The sequence below is a fragment of the Diorhabda sublineata genome, chromosome 5 (genome assembly GCF_026230105.1).
Source record: "Diorhabda sublineata isolate icDioSubl1.1 chromosome 5, icDioSubl1.1, whole genome shotgun sequence".
Taxonomy (NCBI): Eukaryota; Metazoa; Arthropoda; class Insecta; order Coleoptera; family Chrysomelidae; genus Diorhabda; species Diorhabda sublineata.
The window spans coordinates 10,826,457-10,847,863 of NC_079478.1; the positions used below are offsets into that span (position 1 = coordinate 10,826,457).

Here is a 21,407-nt window from a genome sequence, read left to right on the forward strand (position 1 = left end):
TGTAAATCTGTCATACCAAACTTAACTTTATGAACATACTAAAAATTTAAGAAGATGAAATTAATAGTATGAAAATTGAAAATAAAACTTTCGATGTCTATAATTCGAAAATGAGGGCCAGTATTGGAAAAGTTTATACAGAGTGAGTTATTATGTATGAAACGCCTCAATGATCTCGTAATCGGTTTGTACAATTTTTATAAATTTTTGTTTACAAGGGTCTTGTGATACGGCCGGTATTATGGTGGTATCTATATTGTTGTCAGATCTTTCCTTTTTTCGGAAAAATAATGAACTTTTGTTATTTCAAATGGATCACCCTATATATTTTGGGTTTTAAGAAATCCTTGAGAAATATTCATGTGATATTCTCTATATCTAAATGCCATAATTTCGTAGTTATACAGGGTCTAGTAACAGTAAGTTCGTAGAAAGTTAAACGAAACTGGTGCAGTAAAATATTTATCCAAACCATGGCGCAGAAAACCTACAACAACTTGACTAGACAAATCTTCAAATGTTTGGGTTATGTTAGAAGTAGATTCACATTTGTGAAGTGGAAAAATTAGGAATTTTAGAAAACATACACTAAAAGTGATTACGGCATATCTCAAAATGTTGTCCATTCATTCAAATACAACAAGCAACGCGATTTTTGAAACTTGGAGTTCGAAAAGCGAAAAATATACAGGGTGATCTATTTGAAATAACAAAGTTCAATATTTTTCCGAAAAAAGCAAAGATCTGACAACAATGTGGATACCACCATAATACCAGTCGTATTACAAGACCTTTGTACTCAAAAATTTATAAAAATCGTACAAGCCGTTTCCGAGATCATTGAGGCGTTCAATACTTATAATTCTGTTTAAAGTACAAACATTCTTTTAGTTCCTGACTTTTCTCATTAGCCTTGTGACACCTTGTATATTGCCACCTATGAGGCTAAGATCTGTTTTAGTTTCACTCTAATCCCTGTATAAAATTTTTCCACGTTCATGAAAGTGGGGTCGAATGTTAACGTTAATTGGCTTTAAATAAGTTTATGGAATTTATTTTCACTTTACACAATTCTAATTCTAAAACCTCACTCGGCGACATTAAAGGATATTAAGGCTGATTTTGTTCAGAGGAGTGGTATGACAATATCAATGATTCCAAGTTCCCCGTCCATTTTGATCTCTTATGACTGTTCATTTAGGTTTATTTGAATAACTTCACCTTGTTTGATTCTTCCACCAAAAACTGATTGAAATATTATAATAAAAGTGTTATATTATTACAATATTCTTATTCTTCTTGCTAATAGTCTTATTTTTCCTTTTGGATTTTGTACTAAAAATGAATATATTATTAAAATAAAGTATTTCAGTAATGAAGCAAGTGAGAAATCAAATATTTGTAAATAAAACTACACTCTATGAATTATAAATCATCCTCTTACCTCCTGGAGGTAATAATTACTTATTTAAAAAATCAAATAGAAAAGGGTAACTGATGATTTCAGGCTTAAAAGTACGTCGTATTTCTGACGTTCATACTATAGATGGAAGTAATTTTATCTCAAAAGACTACAATAAATTCAAATCTTCTTCTTCTTCAACTTAAGCCTGTAGTTTCCAACTTGTCATCCTTGAGATGTTGATGTCCATGAATCGATCCATCTTTTTGTAGGTCTTTCTAAAGGTCGTCGGGTCCCTGGTTTACCGTCTCGTGCCATCTTTTCTAATCTTTCTTTGGTCATCCTGCCCACGTGTTCGTTCCAAGCTCTTCTACGTTTACGTCCCCATCTGACTATGTCTTCTACCTCACATTCGTGTCTTATGTCTGTGTTTCTCTTTCTGTCTCTTAGTGTGCACCCGCATAGTATTTTCATTTCCGTTGTTCGAATGATGTTTTTAGTTTTTTTGTTGTCCGCTCTTGTATCTATAGCATATATCTAACGGATCTAACGTAGGTTTTGTATATTTTAACTTTTGCCCTTTTGTTCAAACTGGTATTATAGATAATGTCCCGGAGTGCGCCTGATATTCGGCTGGCTTTGTTTGCTTGTGCTTTTACTTCTTTTATGGATATATATGGATATATATGTTTTGGTCTGCGCTGATGTGTGTGCCTATGTAGTCAAATGACATTACCTGTTCTATGGTTTTATTTTCTAAGGCGAGTTTGCACCTCATTGGTTCTTTAGTAATGACAATATATATTGTCATTACATATTGCAATGAATATAGGAGCTGCTGTAAGTCGTCTTCGCTCTCTGCCACAATTACAGCGTCATCTGGATAACAGATTATTTTTATTGCGCCCGTTGTAAGTGAATATCCTCTTGCTGTATTCTTGACATGATTTATTATTTCGTCTATCATTAGGCTGAACAGTTGTGGGCTTAAGGAGTCTCCCTGTCGGATACCCGTTGGTGTTTCCTCTGTCTGGTTTTGGTTAACTAATATGTGAATTTGTTATAGTTTAAATGTCTTATGATGTCTATTATGGTTTTCGGAACGTATTTCTTTTTTAGTTTTAGGATGTCTACTACGTCGTTTAGCCTTACACTGTCGAATGCTTTGGTGATCTATGAAGCACATATACGCCGGCTTGCCATATTTTATAGCTTTTTCAACTACTTCATTGTGAAGATGGCATCTACGGTTGATCGGTTTCTCCTGAATCCTTGTTGTTCTTCCGATATGTTTACATGTTCATTTAATGTTGTTTCAATGATTTTTGTGAAAAGCTTCATGGTTGTGTTTACAAAGGTATACAGTCAAATACCTCTCAAAACAAAATGAACTATACTTTATTGAAATTATCTGGATTTAAAACGTTTATAAACCCTTAATCGCCAAGGAAAAATAAATGTGATTTTTTAACGTAACTATGATTTTTTTATTCGTTTGCTAAAATTTAGCTTGAGTTCCTGGATACCCTTTCCCCTTTTCGATTATAACTTTTTCCTTTCATCTAATAAAATTGATATAATAGAGTTCATGGTAGTAATAATGTGACTATTTACCTTTGGTCTAATTTTTTTCATAAACATCTTCAGCATATTAGGTTTCCTTGGTTTTTGTCTAACTTGGGTGCTTTTATGCCGTTCCTCCTTCTCTTTCATTTCGAATTCCTCATAATTTTCTTCTCTTTTATGATGAAGTGATGAACTTAAATCAGTTGAAGACTTGAATGGAAAAGAATCACTACTGTTGGGTTCATCAGAACTTAATGATATATTACATTTACACATTTTTTGTCTACATTCACATAATCTTCTTTTCCTATTAGGGCGTCTTTCACCTAATAGAAATAAACCAGTTTTTCAGTATCACAAATTTCCATGAACATCTAGGAATAATACCAAATGTTTAAACTAAAAGAAAACTTACGTTGGGTACTTGTAAAGGTAGTACTTTTTCTTATTACAGCTGCTGATGGTTTCTCCAGATATCTAATTGCATCTTCAGAATCCAGGCAACTGCATATACTGTCATCATTTTTTGGTTTCTTCTTTCTTTTACGTTTTATTTTTGATTTTTCCATGTCAGTGTTTTTCACACCAATGAACTCGATGTGCTGATTTTGTCTCAATCTAGCCATAGTGTCACCTGCAACAGAAATTGTAACTTTTTATTTATTATGTCTGAAACAACTATCAACGTAAAGTTTCAAATGAATTTCTGACAGCTAATTAGACAAATAGGTATAATGATAATGGGAAACAATACCTGAAATAGTAGTTCCTATATCTATTCGTTCTTCAACTTTTTCAGTAGACGTCAACTCTGTAAAACTTTTCTGAGCAGACGTATTATCGAGTGTACCGTCGCTTGTACTGATTTTCGAAGAATCCGTTCCTACCAGAAGTCTCTGAAGTTCTTCATTTTCTTCTATATCAGTATCGTTTCCATTTGAGACCAATGAAACATTTTCTTCATCAGAAGTAAATTCTTGCTTGTATTGATCTATTCCTTGTCTAAAACTGTCCATACTGGCATAATCCGGAATGGACTGCTTTTCTACGTCTCGGGATGGAATTTCCAATGGATCTATTCCGTTCTTATCTTTGGAGTATTGATAAGAATAAGAATAATCCGTAGATGTATCGGTTCCAGTAACTTGACCCGAGTCTGTTTCTGTGTCTGTGCTTTCCAAGAGATTCACGACTAAAAAATAAATAATTATCAATTAATAAGTATTAAGATATTCCAAAATAACCTTCCATGTCTGCTTCTTCCAATTCTTCTTTGCTCGAATATTCTTCTACGTTACCTTCTTCCTCTTCGTTAAACTCAACTTGGGAAAGTTTCGATACATGACTTTTCGATTTTTGTTTATAAAGAGGAAAATCTTCTATTTGTGCACTATTCTTTTTCTGTTCTCTACAGAAAATTCTTGTAAAAAATCCTCTTTTTTGTTTGTCTTGAGCTGTGATGGGTAACAATGGTTCTTCTTCTAAGGTTTCCCGTTTCCTTGAACATATTTTGAAAGCGGATATACAACGTTTTGTTTGCTTTCGTTTGCCATCTTTGATTTTTCTTTCTCGTATTGGCGGTATTTCTTCCTCAGAAGAATCCCTAAGTAAGAAATAAAATTCTTCAATGATCTCAGCATACTCTGATTCCTTAATCAAAAACAAGATCATCATCGTACCTCATTCTAAAAATGCTGTTCTTAGAACTATATTTTACTAGCTTACAAAATTTGTCACGTTTGATTTTAGATACTAACTAATGAAGAAGATTGGTAAAATCTACCATTTACTATGAAACTACTATTTTAACTTCTTGCGATATTGATCGTAGTAAAACTAATATAATCTATTGTGGTGAAACAACTTATCGTTTGTTGAATATTATTTATATCTCACAGAAGTCAAGTCATTTTTTAATAAGATTAAATTATTTTCAAAGTATACATATTTCATAAAACTTTTGTTATTTTATCTTTATTTTAACTAACTTTTCTTCGCTTAAATCAGATAAATCACCATAATCAATGGGGGATAGGCAAACAGTACATAAATTCCTCAAATCAGCGAAGCATTCTTCGCAATACAAACCGGGACAGTTTGGGGTTTGACATCTTATTGGTTTTTCTGTATCATTTTCTCGAAAGATCTTTCCACAAAGCAGACACGCTAATTGCTGTTTATCCAGACACATTGCAAAACACCTGAAAATAATTCAATGAGATTCAAAATTGATCCTCTAACTTATTACCTGAAATTAGCTGCCAAAAACTCTGATATCTTAACTTTTTCAACTGTTTTGTCGGAAAGTACTGTTCTTCTTAGCTGTCTTCTTGCAAATTTCAAAAACGATGTCCTTTTTCTCAAAATATTATTATATAACCAAATTGCCCTTTGTTTCCCTCTTAGCGGATGATAATAGCACATTATAAATGTCCTAAATCTTAAACCATAAGGTTCGAAAAGAGTCAGTAACCAACAAAGCATCAATAACGCAGCTAAAAAATAAGATAAACGAATATAACAAATTTGTTAATTAGATTATGGCAAAAATTGATAATCTGACTGATTTAAAGAAAATACATAGATTTCAAATTTTCTGGAATTAACTTTAATATCTATGGATGGAATGGATGAAATGAAATCGAGAAAAAACTAAACTGGTTCATATTAAAGGTATATAGGGAGACTGGGAAGGGTTGTTACTTTAGAAGCTTACTTTCAAATTTGACGTTTAAATTTATTAGTGTATAGTACGAGCACGATGACGCTCATGTGCTTGACACACAAAAATCAATTGGAAGAAACATATCACAAATTATTTATTTATTTTTTGCCGTGTTTGAAATACAAGATACCTGATTAATTGAATATAAAATACGAATACTATGGAAGCACTTTTCCACGTAACCTACTTTTAGCTCCATACACTTCCTAGCGATGTTCAATAGGTTCGATACCCTTTTTATAATAAGAATCGTCAAGCTTCTCAAAATAGCCATCCACCGCCGACATCACCTCTTCATTGTTGTAAAATCTTTGACCACCGAGCCATTTTTTTAAGTCTGGAAGCAGAAAATAATGCGAAGGAGCTGAATCTGTCGAATAGGTAGCAATTAAACATTTAATTCATTAATTTTGGCAATTGCAACAACGGATGTGTGAGCTGTTGCATTGTCTTGATGGAACAACATTTCCTTCTTAGCCGAATTCGGCCGTTTTTGTTTGATTTCTTCGCTCAAACGTTGCAATAAGTTCGCATAATACTCGCCGTTGATAATTTTTCCTTTTTCAAGATAGTCAATGGAAATTATCTCTCGCCCATCCCTACATAGCAACGCCATGATCTTACCTGCAGATGGAACGGTCTTTGCCTTCTTTGGAGTCGGTTCTCCCTTTCTTGTTTATTGTTTTGAATGTTATTTTGTTTAGGGTGTGAAGTGATAGACGCACTTTTCATCGATGGCTATGAAACGACGAGAATATTTGGCTTTATTTCTGTGAAATATTGCCAACACTCGCTGGAAACATCTTCGCGACGTTTTTCTGTGTGAGAAAACGCGATACCTATCTTGCGCACAGCATTCTCTAGTCTAAATTTTCAGTTAATATGCGATGTACCTCATTTTTTAAAATGTCCATTATGTGCATTTCCAGTCGACGACCATCCAGTACCAGTTTGTAGATTTTCTTCAACATTTTTGGAGTCGTCACTTCATGTGGTTGGCCACTGCGATGCTGGTTTTCGCCGCAGGTTCGTTTAAGCTCTGCTACCCAATATTTTACTGTTGATTACGAACGAGCAGTCTCAATAAGAGTAGAATCTAGTTCAGCTTTTATATTGGTTGGGCTAATGCCTTTCATATAAAAGTATTGTATCACGATGTGTACTTTCTATTACAGTGGTATATTTTAGCAGCTACGCCACTTCTAACTCTGACTACTTCTGGGACCATGCTCGTATTCCTTCTAAACCATTCAATAGTCTTATTTATGAAGTAATAATGCATATTTTGAATTTGTCTCTGAATCCAATAATATATCGGAATGACTTCGAAGATAAAAACCCACATAACGCAAATTCCGCACTTTGTGTTTATAATACAATTTTGAAACTCATTGAGCCCAAAAACTCATCTGGTGTTTGAGGGGCAAAACAATGCATGGGTTTGAACCATTACGCACTTATGTGCTCGATTGGTTGCTCCACTAACACATAGTTTGTTTTTATTAGAATAAGATCAGTATTGATACACAGCTTTCGGCATAGGTATCAAGTTTATTTTTAAAAAAGATAACGGACAATAAATAAAGTTCAACTTCTGTTGCTAGTAGTTTAGAGGATACAGTATTGAAGTTTTCAATTTTAAGCGGCTGGACCTCCATCTGGATTCGAAATTCTATTAGAATATTTCACTATTCAATTAGAAACTATTTTCAGAAGTACTATGTGAGAATTATCACGTAACCATCAACCGCTGGGTTCATATTAACAAGCCGTACCAATATTAAGTAATTGAAATGATTATACGATCAAAGATTTAGAAAAAGCTCATATGCGGTCAGTTTTAAGTCGAATTTGTACAATGTTTCTAGATAAAGCAATAATAGAAATAAAACGTATTATTTTATAATAATTAAACCTACCTATCTGAATGTAGCGATCTAAATCAGGTGGCAAAGGGGTAGGCAAACATGGTACTGTATCGACTTCAATTTGTAAACCCATTGGTTGAAACGCCAAAACAATACTTCTCAGAAGATCAGCTAATAGTCCTTTACCACTTATATGAGGAGAAGGTATATTCGGTGCTGCAAAATGTTTAGGTTTTCTTAAGGCCGCTTGACATGATGCAATACAACGTGCATTGAAACGCAAGACTCAATATTTCTTGATCAAAAGTATGTACAAATGAAGTTCATCTGATTGTTTCATGCAAGATCTTGACATTATTGGTTTTGTGCCGTTTTTATTTATCAGCTCTTAAAACTTAGCTTCGTTAAACTATGTACAAAATATTAAAAGTAAAAATTTGAGGTTAGAAATTTGTTTACTTTTACTGTTTACAGAGACTTGCATGCTATTTCTTGCACGTTGTATTACATTATGTCAAGCGGCCTTTATAATCATAATTTAGTGGAATTGATATTGATATTGATATAGTGGAATGACAATATTCGCTTTATATGATAAATGATACAATGCGTTTATAAAGTAATGTTATTTCTGTGAGATATACAAAATAAATGATTTGTCAAACAATTCAGAACATCCGCATAAGTCGATTAGAAGTATAAAAGGACCAACGTGACTCCAAAGTTACTTATTGACATATTAAAATGACACTTTGTATATATTACCGTCAAATTATGAAACGCCAGTATTCCATAAAATTCATAGGCATTGTAAATAAAGACAGACTTTATAGACAATGTATGTAATATGAGAAGTACGTAGGACTTCGGTAATCTGGACCTTCGGTAGTAAAATCTGGACGGGCGGGGGATTTTCTCGAGGGTAGTAGCTGCAGGCTGCAACGTATCAATCATTTGTGTGTATTTATTCCGGAGTGTTACTTAATTTAAGTTCACTCAGAAAACGGTTCCAACATTCTACATTGTCAATAAAAGACAAATTATTGTAGAAATAATAATAACTCGTTGCCATTGCTTAGAAGATCAACTAACAAAGAATATAGGGAAGAACAAGTATAAACTCTTGATATTTGTTGTAGAAGATGCTTTGTTTACATGGTTTTAGAATGGTTATACTTCTAAATGATGTTATTCCATCTTAGCAAATTCATATCATGACCCACGAAATACTCAAGTTTCAATGAATATAGTGCAATATATACAATGGAGCACCACCACTTTGTATAGCATTGTCTAAATTATACTTTTCGATTTATATGAAATTCTGAACATCTATTTCATTAATATTAAAAGTTCTCTTCAATGTTTTCCATTTTGCATTATATTTTAGTTTTCGATTTTATTGTAGCGAATTTTTATCATATAATTTTATTTTATTATCTCAATTACTGAAAAAAATTTTGAAACGAAACATTTTTGAATTGAAAATGATGAGACTTTTCAAACGATTTACCACAAGTCTATATTTCTCATTTAAGAAATTGAGAATTATTGAGATTAGAAGGGGGTTGATTGTATTTTCCCGTTAATTTATAATTTAAATTCGACGAAAATATGTTTTTGTTGCAAAAAAATTTTTAAGCTTTGGTCATTAGAAATAAAAAGAAAGACACATTGTGTAGACTTAAAATGATTTCAGAAAAAATTTTGCTAACCATGGAATAAATAAAATTCACCATTTGCTAGGTTATTTTGTACCCTGTACCACATTTTGATGAATACCTAACAGAACGAAATATCAGCAAGTTACGTTACTTTATGTACACACTGTAATAAGATTATGGAAAATCAAAATGTGTATATATTAATGCGTATTTACCTTGAACCTTGGACTGAAACCTTCCATAATAGCTTATTAAATTCAAAATCCAGTATAAACAGTAATCTATACCAATGTAAATTGCGGCCTTCATGTTGATAGTAGCCAAAGTTGTTACAGCTTTCTTCAATTTTTTCTTCTCAACATCAGTTAATTTTGTTGATTTTATCTGTAACAAGCTATTGCTAAACGACGGCAAGAAATTTTACAGTTTTTTTTGTCAACTTAATAGGGAATAGGGATTTTTGGAAACTATGATAGAAAAATTAACTCACAAAAAGGTTTTTGTAGACATGTTTTGTGTTTGAAATTTCCGTCGATAATTGTGATCAAAAGGGCTGGCAATAAATTCCGAGACAAGTTAATATAATAAAACAACCCACAGAATTAAGTTATTCTTGATTTACTACTTTTTGTCCGTCCGTCTATCTATAGCAGCGATATCTCCTCACGGGAAGAATATACCGTCTTGTGTTTTTTGCATTTAATTCCTGTGTAGCTTTAGATGAGCCAATATGAAAGAAATTTTGAGCATTATCAGGGAAAAATTAATTAAATAAATCAAAATGTGATTCTAAAGACAATTAAAAATTTGATCTGTGGCGTTTTTTATCAAAATATAATAAAATAGAAATCTGTTTTAATGAAAATATTTTTTTTCAGTTGTTATTAATGTATACTATTTTGATACAGACCACAACAGGTCGAAACGTCAAATTTTTCAAAGAAACTTATAAATTAATTTTTGTTAATATTTAAAAAAATGCCGCGCCGAGAGTGCGACGACTTTTTTACTTGTTATTACATTACATGATGGACAGATTCGACTAGTTTATATAGCATCAAATGCAACGTTATTTCATTAAATATGTTAGACTGACAGAAATCTTCTGCAGTACTTCAAGGATAACATAACATAAGATGTGGATAGAGATGATGAAATTATTCATTAAGATTTGACTTGATGAATATAAGATGTTTTTTTTAGTGACAAAGATTTATCTAACAGATTATTCATTTGCTAATTCTAAGAATAATTCAGAGAACAAAAATACCCTCATGTATAACATATTAACCAGTTTAATGATGAACATTTAATTTAGAATAGAGATAAAAAATTCCCTACAAACAAAATGTTGTCCATATTGTTTAATCGATTTTGCCGAAAGATAGATATCAATTAATTCTGAATCAACGTTTAACCGTAATTTATAAATTTACTAGTTTATTCTAATTAACCTACTAGAATATATAATTACATATAATGATAATAATAATAATAATAATAATAATAATAATAATAATAATAATAATAATAATAACACCAGGATCAATACACCAAAAAAGTGAAGCCATTTATGAAGTCCGAACTAAATGCAAACAACTTAGTCCAGGTAATCATCACAACAACACGCCTGTTTTAACGTATTCTTCTGGAATTCTAGAGTGGACGAAAACAGAGCTAGAATGTATTCAGAGGTAGACACAAGCAATGATGACGAAAAGCAACAACCAACACCCGAAGTTAACCACTATTAGAACAACACAATTTCATAGGAAATCAGAAACCTGAATCCTACACCATATCATATCCAAGACGAATAAGGATTACTCACCCCTCAACCCTCCATCGCCAGAATCTGACTTGAATATAGTATTGGACACTGAGAAGCTCGAACAGCGGTCACGAAAGGTACTACACGGTAGACATCATCACGATCTCAACCAGCCGCATGTTGACAAGGGAGCTTCAAGCATATGGCATACTAGCAGCAATCTCTTTCAGAAGACCGAAGGCTTCATGATGGCTATCCAGGATCAAGTTACGAATAGCTACAAGAAAAATGTTATTGAGGATACGAACACTCGATATGACAAATGCAGAAAGTACCAACAAACATCAGAGACAATTCAACATAAACATCCCACTTGTTGTGTGTTAGCTAATACCGATTATCTACACCGGCATAAACAAATGTGCAGCAACATTCACCACAAACTGGACAACAAGCTCCGTCTTCTCAATACTTGTACACCGTATTACAAGTACCAGCCGCAGAAGGTGGTCGAGAATGAAATTTTTAGTCTCTACTACGATAGGTCCGTTATCACCGATAGACAGGCGACGAATAATAGACCTAACATCATAGTGTTTGATAAAAGAGTCAATTCAGTCCTTCTTGTCGTAGCTATACCGAACACTCAATACGTTCTCAAAAAACACCAGGAGAAACTAGTCAAATACGCGGATCTCGCAATTGAGATTAAACAGATGTGGCACAGCGAAAATGTCTAAGAACCTGCACGCCAAACTAGGATTACCAAATAACACCTTCGCCGACATCCAGACGGTTGTAATATTGATCCCCGGTCATAATTTTCCAAAAGCATTTATACTTACATTAACATATATCTTCCGTTCCCTTGAATTGAGTGGAAGAACTGTTTCTCTATTAATTTTCGCCCTTTTCATATCAATTTTGAAAAAATCTTTGGTAATGAATTTGTTGTCGAAGCTATCATTTGTCAGGAATCTGTATCTATAAATGATAACTCTGAAACATACAAAGCTAGTTTATGGAATAATCGAGCTTTTAGTTTCCTACTAATAATATAGAAAAACAAAGTTAATTTAGAGATAAATTATAATACTCTTACTTCACAATCATAAATATGAAGAACAACGAAGCTGTCGACGAAAAAAAATTGAAAACAGTCGAAAGAACCCGTGTTCTTTCTCTTATTTCCTCCAATATTTCCTTAGATATCACAGATATACTCTTCGAAGCTTTACTTTCAAAATGGTACGAGTGTGAAAATCTTATCCTAACGTAGAACATTGTACGTATGTGTCGTATGAATCCTTTTATTTCTGAAAATGTTTTAAATATTAAATTTATTTTCCAAACACATTCAAATGAACCAAACATAAGGTGTAAGTTCTATTTTGTCATATTGGAGATGTAATTCAATTCGTTGGGTTATTAGTCAGGAAAGTAGTTCATTTCAAGAATGGTAGAACGAATTTTTCGGAATATTAAAATTTCAAAATAATTTTTAGTGGTGTATAGTAGAAGTTATATAATATAATATCAATTGAGAATGAGAGAGAGAAATGATTTTTATCAAAAAAATTTCACAATTTGTAAACAAAAGCTTGTAAAAACTAAAAAACAAACATAAAAATAAATAAATAAAGATACAAAAGCAATAAAATTTCAATATACATAAGAAAACCACAATGACTAACTGATTTATAGGTAATAATAGGGAAATAACTCCATAGCAAAAATTAAAGCAGTATACAGTATGTCAAGAATTCTTTTAAATGAAACTTTAAAAGATTACAAGTTTAATGGCAGGAGTGCTTATAATTAGCTAAACAATCCTCTTACCAAATGGATATTGATACTTTGATTTTTGTTTTTAAATTCTGATTCAAGAACAACAAAAAATATGAAAAATACATGATGCATTACATGAGATCTATTTTATGTAAAAAGCAAGCACAAGAGTAACTCGAGTGGTGCCTGCCGTGTGAAGATACCTGTGGATATTGATATTGAATTTCTGTAGGTTGTAGTGTTCGGGAAAGACATGCCGGTAGCTGATACCACAGGCTTGCATTTCTCCAAAGAAAAGGTCTTGCAAAAACTGCTCTCGGTAGGATTATGCTAGACAGCTCGGAAGAGCATCTGTTTGTTCTATGCTCTAAACTGTCCAAGAAAGAGTACATATAGCGATATATTTTTATACTGGATAAACATTACACTAGAGTTGCCAACTCCCGGTCAGAAAAATCCGGGACATGAAGCATACATCAAGTCTTTATATGGCCAAATAGGCCAAAATCTGTGCAACTCATCTCTAAATTTGATGTTATGAGAAGTTCGGTTCATAGCCACGCTGTAGTGGTTTCTAGACTTCGTGTATTTGAACTGCATATGACATAGGCGTTACAGAGAGAGGGATACTCAGTACGCAGGCCACAATGGATGGTTTTTAATGTGCCCAAATTTGCTGTTATAGCACAAACGAAAGTCTAACCTCATTTCTCCCGAACTTGTTGAACGCTTTCTAACTTCAGAAAAAACTGGTTCAGTAGCAAAGCATCAATTTTCCTATTACATTTTTACTTCTCAATGTGCAGGATACAGGATAAGCGAGTGGAAATAGGGATTGTTCCGGGAAATCCAGGACGATTGACGAACGTGCACTACTAATTATTAGTTCGTCATTGCGAAACCAATATCGGAGATTGTTTTGTTGAAGTTTAAGCACCTTATTGACAAGTTTTATTAACTTCACTTGTATTTATGTATGTAATGGAATCTTTGAACTTGGTGAACAATAATTTCATAAAATCATACTACTATCGTTCCCAGGCCTACCAGGATAGCATGTAAGGAGAAACTTTGCATAATAAGAAAATAACGATAAGAGTATACTAATTTAATAATTTAAAGATGCGGTCTGAGAACACTAGTGTAATATTCTGGAGGTGTGAATGAATTAGTAGCGTAATAAATATAAATTTACTGCCATTACTTGAAATGAATCGGAATGTGGTTTCTAATTGTGCATCAATAGATATACTCACTTCTGACTACTACACCGATAATTGAATCTTTGAAAAAATCAACGATCATACAGACAAAATCGAATATCTTCACTAAGTAGCAGACAGATTTAACTATATATGTGATAGAACACATCCAGCTGAAGAAAGAGCCCAGTTTAGCATTGCAGTCGGTAATCGCGTTGTCAAAAACTCTGCTACATCTTTCAAAAGGTGTACCGAGCTCTTTATTGCAAATATTTATTATCTTCGCCAGAAACATAAAAGCTGCTTTTATCACTCTAACTAAAATAGTTTAAATCGAGATAGATTTTAAAAAAAAAGGAAAGAACTGATAGTAGTAATACAAAATAATTGTGCACACTGAACAAACTTACGTATCGCCATAACAATTCTTTTTATTTTTATTAATATTTCTTTGATTTTTTTGATGATTTTCTTCACAGTTTCTATTACCTTTTTAATAGCATCTTTTAGAGCATAAAATGGTTTTTTTATAACTTCCACGATTTGTCTAACAATTGATTTAAGTTGCTCCTAAAAAATATTTTTGCATTCGTTATCTGTGAAAAAATAATTCAGGATTTTTTGCTGAATCCGCAGTGTTGTTGTCTATTTAATCACTGAGATTGAGGTGATGCCGCTGATTCAAACTGAACTGAAATATGGCAACAAATATATGTAGAAGGAAAATATATAATAGGTATTATTTATTTATTCTTTAAGACCACTATCAATTTGATTTTCCGACTGTTTTATAAAAACTATTTTCAACTATTGTATATATAAAATGGATTGCCTTCCTGGAGGTGAGGATGTGTTTTTTTATTTATGTAAATTTAATATTAGCGTAATTTTTATGGTTGAAATAAAATATTGCAATATTTTAATTTGGTTTTTTATTATTTATCTATGTATGGAGATAAAGTGAATGATCTTGTTAGATCTTGTTGTTAATTGTATTTCCACGTGAATATGCACTTTTTACTTACTAATAAGACAATATTCTCATGCGACCTTTCGCGACCCGTATCTAAAATGGCGCATGTGGGGAATGGCTCTTAATATTTCGTTGCAGGATCCAATTCAGAAACCGTACTTTTAAGCAGAAAAACACTTATTGGCTATTATAAGGACTTCGATTCCAAGAACCACGATGCCAAACTGGCCTACTTGCAAGCTAAAGTGCAAACTGCCCTACAGGTAGATGATTTGTCTCTTGAAAGCAAGTATTTGCTGAGTCAATTAATCTCGGAATACAAATCGAGGTTATTAGCATCTCAGGAATTTTGTACGTTTTTACGAAAAAAACAAAACTTGGATTGAACAAAACATCAGCTTTCCTATTGCAAAACCTATTCGGAAGAGCAGAGAATGTGGAGGACGCCCCTTGAAACCTTTTGAGGATTGCACTGATCGCACTAAACGTCGGAAAACGGAGGTTATCCGAAAAGAAGTGGAACCTTCTCAGTTAGCATTTGCTGCTAGTGAAGTACAGAGCTCGTGGCCAAGTAAAAATCGTAAACATAATGAAAGATGTTGCTCTTCATGGTGCAGAAAACCATTACATGAAACGCTTGCTGCGGAAAAAGCTTTATCTTTAGTTATTGAAGCACAGTTAACTAAATTTCAATACAATATTAACTGCAATATGTTCCCAAATTACGAATCCATAATAGCAGCAAAAAAGCTCTGTTACCCCAAAAATATAGTTTGCACGGAATCTAGCGCTGAAGCTTCTCTGCAGAATTTGATGGACCATACCAGTAACAGGTTATTTTTATCGTTGTTTGACGTAATAAAATCAATTCCAAAAAATGAGCAAAAAAATATGTGCCTTATATCAAAATGGGGTTGTGATGGATCTGGCAGTCATTCAATATATAAACAACATTTTGAAAATGAAGAACATTGTTATGGTTACATGTTTACAACTTCTGTAGTGTCTGTTTAATTAATATCCGGTGAACTTGGATCGCCAAATACACGCATAATTTGGCAAAATCCGCGTCCATCATCGCCGAGATATTGTATGTATTAGGGAATTGTACTTTCCCGCACGCGACTGCAGTTGTCCCGAACGACGCGGAGCGGAGTTCGGGCAAGCGGTCAAGTGCGGGAAAGACACTTTACGCATGAGTTAGGAACATTATTTTTTCTACGACCGTATATACAAAAAAGTATACCAACCCATTTTTCTAAAATTATTTTATTTCCACAAACATAATAATATACAAAATTTATATAAAACTATAAAAATATAACTAAAAACTACAAATTATTATAAATATTAATATTGAAAACACAATTTGTTGTATTCTGTAGACTAGTAAGAATTGCCGGCCCAGTGGAGTTATTTGGTTTCAGCTGGAAGGTAGATGACGTCGATGAGGATGGCATCGGTTACAGGTCGCATAAAGATGACGATGACGGTGACGGCAACGGTTTTAAGTCATTTGGCAGATAACAGCTCGGAATTAGTTTCATTTGCAGCCTTCAAAATGGCTTCGGGAAGTTCTTCGTTGGATGAATCCATTAATATTATTGTATCGGATTCGGTTTAATGTGGTTTAATTTAGAAGAAGATTGCACTTATTCGGTCACTTCCAAGACGTTTTGAACAACTTTGACGTTTTAGTAATAATTACATGGTTATATAAAAAATATCTTGTAGTATTTTATATTTTCAAAAAATTAAAAATGCTACAAAAAGCTAGAAAATGTTTAAATTTTATTGGACTATTTCGTAAATATTTATTTACCTGTAGTAACAATAGTTATAATCTCAGAAGTAAAAAACTATCTAATAAGGTCAAAATATGCATAATTTTACTTTCCCACACTAGTGCGGGAAAGTGACACTTTCAAAGCTGAAATGCGTGCGGGAAAGTGGGTTAAAACGCACGGTCGTAGAAAAAAATATTATCGAGAAAAGGCGCGTCAAAATCAGCGAGGTGTACGAGTGTTTCACGAAAATGGTCTAGGCTACATTGCTTGGCTTTATATGGCTTCTGAACACGAATGTGGCTTTACTGATATTGAACAATCACCAGCCCTGATCTGAGTCTGTCCGAGTATTTTTTGTTCGCGATGCTGAAGGTCAATTTAAAGGATAAAAAATTTGACACAGACGATGAAATTAAAGAGGCGGTGTACGAATCTAAAGATGCATAATATTTTTATAATGGCCATAATTGGTCATATATTCCAAAAATTGCGATGAAATGATGGGACAATAAATAATCACAGTTATTTTTTATTTATCACCTTTCTTTTCTTTTATAGGCTAAGAAGTCACAGACCGCACTATCTATATGAATAAAATTTACCAATTTCTTGCAGACGTCTCTTAATTTGAGATTTTAGTGGTAGGCATTGACATAATATACCAGTAATTAATATTCAAATAAATATCTGATCCCAATTCAAGACTCTATTTAATGGATACTGAGGTTCATACTTACTTGTCCACATGCAAGAGACTCACTCAGAATCCCAAGATTATTTAAAATATTTTTAACAGGACCAGAAACAACCAAAATTAAAGCATAAGCAACTAGTAATTGGCGACCTCTTTCGGAGAAAAAATGAGGCAATGTTAATAACACCACACACCTAAAAGTTATAACGAATTATTTATAAATCGTTGAATCCATGAATACAATGTTATTTTGGGGAATTATAAATATGCTGAGTTTTTAAATTGAATTTTATAATGTATCATCTGCAGAATACAAGGTGACATTTAAAATATTTATAATTTTCAAATACCTAGTTGTTCAATAAATTTTGTCTTTCGATACGAAAAATACATTTTTATGGTTTAAAATATATTTCATTATCAAATATACTATCTTTGAACCTCGGTGCCCTCATTACAGACAAGTGTAAATTTATGGATTTCATCCAAGAGGTGGAAATCTGGAAGGATGTCCACGATGGTGTTATTTTTCGTTTGATAGAAATCTTTGTCTGTGCGTGGAATTTCTGAGATAGGAGAACAGTCAGAAATCACAAGGTGCCAAATCTGCCAAATAAGAATGTGATAGTGTAGTAGTTTGTACCTCATTTCAATAACATTCGTTTTTTGAACCATGTGATGAGATGTGCTTGATGAATATTGATTGTTTTTCTTATGTAAACTATATTTTTCACAAATTTCCACATCCAATTGATGACAATAATAACTTTTATTGTTTCACCAGTATGGAGATAATCCACAAGCAAAATAACTTTTGTATCCTTAAAAACTGATATTAATAGCTTCTTGCCTCATTTTTGAACACGGTAGCTGTGGATTGCGGTAGAATCAAGTCGTATATCATAAAAAAGATGCATAAAATCCTTTTTATTTTTCTGAAATGCTCTAAATGTTGTTGAGGGAGTAGCATAGGACTTTCACTAAATTTTTCTTGCTTAATCGACGATACCCTACTATTATTGTATTTTTTTATTATGTTTTTGGCGTTGATGCACTTTGTAAACGTGATTAACGTGAATTATAATCAAGACTTTATGATCAAATTTATCATAAGTGATAATATATTAATGAGTTGATCAACTCGACTTTTCACACGTGTTTGTAAGAACGTAAAGCTGCTTTGAAGAAACTAAAAAGACGACCCTCACAACATTCTCTCTTATTGAACAGCCAGTTACTCCCACATGTGGTGACCATACAACCCTCTTCGAACTATATTCAAAGTTTGGGATTCAATGTTTCCAATTTATATGATTGGTTTCAAATGCTAGTTGCCTGTGCTACACATAAAATAGAAACAATCCAATGGTCTAAGGTTCGGGAATCTATAGCTGCCCAATCTTTATTACCTCTTCGTCCTATCCATTCGCTTAGAAAAATTTCATCTTTAGCGAGTTGGTACTATAAAAGATTGCTTAGGTCCTACTCTATTCTGTTGAAATCACACATTTTCTAGCTAGCGGCTCGGAGAAATTAAGAAGGGATATGGATTGACTAAATGAACTAAAACTTAATCTATGTTTAAATATTGTTTAGTTGTCAATTTTCCATTATTAATATGTTATCAATAATATAATCAACTATACTATCTGTCCGTACAATCACTTTTTGAAAATACTAAGTAGAGCTACTGTTGTTTAAAACAAAATAGCTACAAAATCTATTAATAAAGTGGAGTGACAAATTTTTAAATCAGCTTGCTAATAAATATCATGGTTTATAGCTTTTTGCAACCAAAGTTTGTTTACTTAATTCACTTAGTTATCATGAAATCACGACTCGCACACATAGTTTGCATTTCGTCTTCCGGAAATTTCTTTTTTCTTACACAGTTCAAGCCGAAGCAGTTGCTTCAACGGCTGTGTCTCGTTCTTTTAGCAAAATATGCTTGATGGGGATGTTTTCGTAATCGATTTATATATCTCGTAAGAAAAAAAGTATCAAATAAATCATTTCATGGTTCTATATATTATTTATAGTAGGTAAAAATTGAGTCACATGACAAACACTCCTTTCAAATTAAAATATGCGAGTAAATTCATTAAACAAAAGTGCTGGAGAATAATTGAAGAGATGAATGCATTCAACAAGCAATTACCATAAATGCAATTAATTTGAGTCACCATTCAATGAAGTTAGAATAATAATAAGCACTGAATATACACTTTTCTGTATATGTATGATTTTTAAAAATCCACGATCTTTCAAAGATGAAGCTAAATTAAGATAAGTTCTGAGAAAGAGAGTGGTGGGATTGTGTTTTGGGTGGAAGGTTCATAAGAGATTTTCCTTTTCAGGGCTGGGATTGTGTTGATTTTTATAAAGGGGTTTGTTTTTTTAAATAAGAGAAAAATTACAATAGTTGGTTGATCACGCTTATTATATAAATAAAATGTATGTACAACAAGTGCAAACATCCAAACTTCAATGATTTAGAACTGTTGCGATGGGAAATGTGAAAATTACGGTAAGATATCATATAAGTTACATCAAAAAATCGAACTCAATCTCAACGTTAATTGATCATTTTTCTGTTTATGAAGACGACAAGCTGTCTTTACCATACCACCATTGTTACATTTATACGTTAATAAGTTAGAGTAATGAACTTCAATTCAATTAATTTGACATAGAAAGAAAACTTAACAAACACTGTCGTGTTTTGTCAATTATCCATTGGATTTTTTTGAAGATTCCAATCATCATATTTTCGGATAAAACATCTTTAGTACGTCTTCTGTCTAATGGTAGTGATGGAAGTCACTATTGAATTGCATTTGTATTATGAAAGTGTATGAAAGTATGAACTTTTGGTAATAAATATGTAAGTCACTCGTATCAATATCTTATGCACAGATTTGGTCGCTACAGTTTACCATTGTAATAAAAAAAATTATTCCGTATCTCTCTGGATTCTAGGCTTCATTCAATATATTTGTATGTCATTTCTATTCTGTCTTAGCTGTAGTAAGTATTTCACTTTATTAAAATGAATATTTTCTAGTTATTACATGATTGAATCTTAATTACTTCTTATGGTAATCTTTACAACTTGTTTAATGCTACATAGTAGTTTCCTCTTAACTATCATTTAACTATATATAAAATATTGGTTAACAATACCTTAACTAAATTATTATTATTGATTAAAAATAAGAACTTGATTTGAGAAAGCGACATCATGTTTTAATCCTGCATACCCCGTTTTGTATATATAATTTTAAATAAGTTCATTTTCCTATAAAAAACTAATAGTAACTTAACTTAAAACCTTTGTGGAAATATTTCGTATGGTATACATATGAGTTATAGGTATTTACACTACATTCGCGAAAGATGAATGAACAACCTCATGAGGAAATTTTCGTCACGACCTATCATGTGAACAATATTTTTTTATGGTCATTAAATTAAATTATTTGTTTGTGTTCACTTACCTGACTTTAGAACTGAAGGCCAATCCGTTAACCAAAATGCATCCCAAAATGGAGCATATGATAGTAGCAGTGGAAAAAGTTAAATTCAATTGAAAAATGAAAAACATAAACAATATATAAGTCAAAAATAATCCTCCGAAAAACCCAACGATACTTTTGAAAACATAGTTCTGCACGCTTCCCGAATGTTTCAGATTAAAGCAAAATTTTTTGCAACAACAACAGTATCCTATTCTTCTCCTTAATTGTTTTAATCGTTGTTGAATTTTGATTCCAACATAGGCAAATTTGAACCTTCTTCTTTTCGTAGTTTCATATTTAATAGCTTCTTGCTTTTCCTCTATTAATGCATTCTTATAGCTTTGCAGTCTTTGGGAAGTTAGAAGCAATCGTACAAACGCCATTATTTATTTTATTTTTAAATTAATTCTGACACCGATTATGTCACGAGTGTCAGATTTAGAAACAAA

General features: G+C 32.4%; 1 protein-coding gene across 1 annotated transcript; it reads right to left on the reverse strand.

The window, feature by feature from the left end:
* Positions 1-1,627: 1,627 nt before the first annotated feature.
* LOC130444407 (DC-STAMP domain-containing protein 2-like) lies at positions 1,628-21,341 on the reverse strand. The gene is made up of 15 exons (XM_056779526.1): positions 20,938-21,341; positions 17,484-17,634; positions 14,397-14,556; positions 14,041-14,304; positions 12,099-12,312; positions 11,842-11,995; positions 9,441-9,609; positions 7,613-7,777; positions 5,217-5,463; positions 4,957-5,169; positions 4,213-4,571; positions 3,723-4,160; positions 3,384-3,602; positions 3,017-3,294; positions 1,628-1,939 (listed from the first exon to the last, which is right to left on the reverse strand). Exons 1-15 carry the CDS (start codon positions 21,339-21,341, stop codon positions 1,628-1,630), a joined length of 3,747 nt encoding a protein of 1,248 aa, XP_056635504.1.
* Between the last annotated feature and the right edge of the window lie 66 nt (positions 21,342-21,407).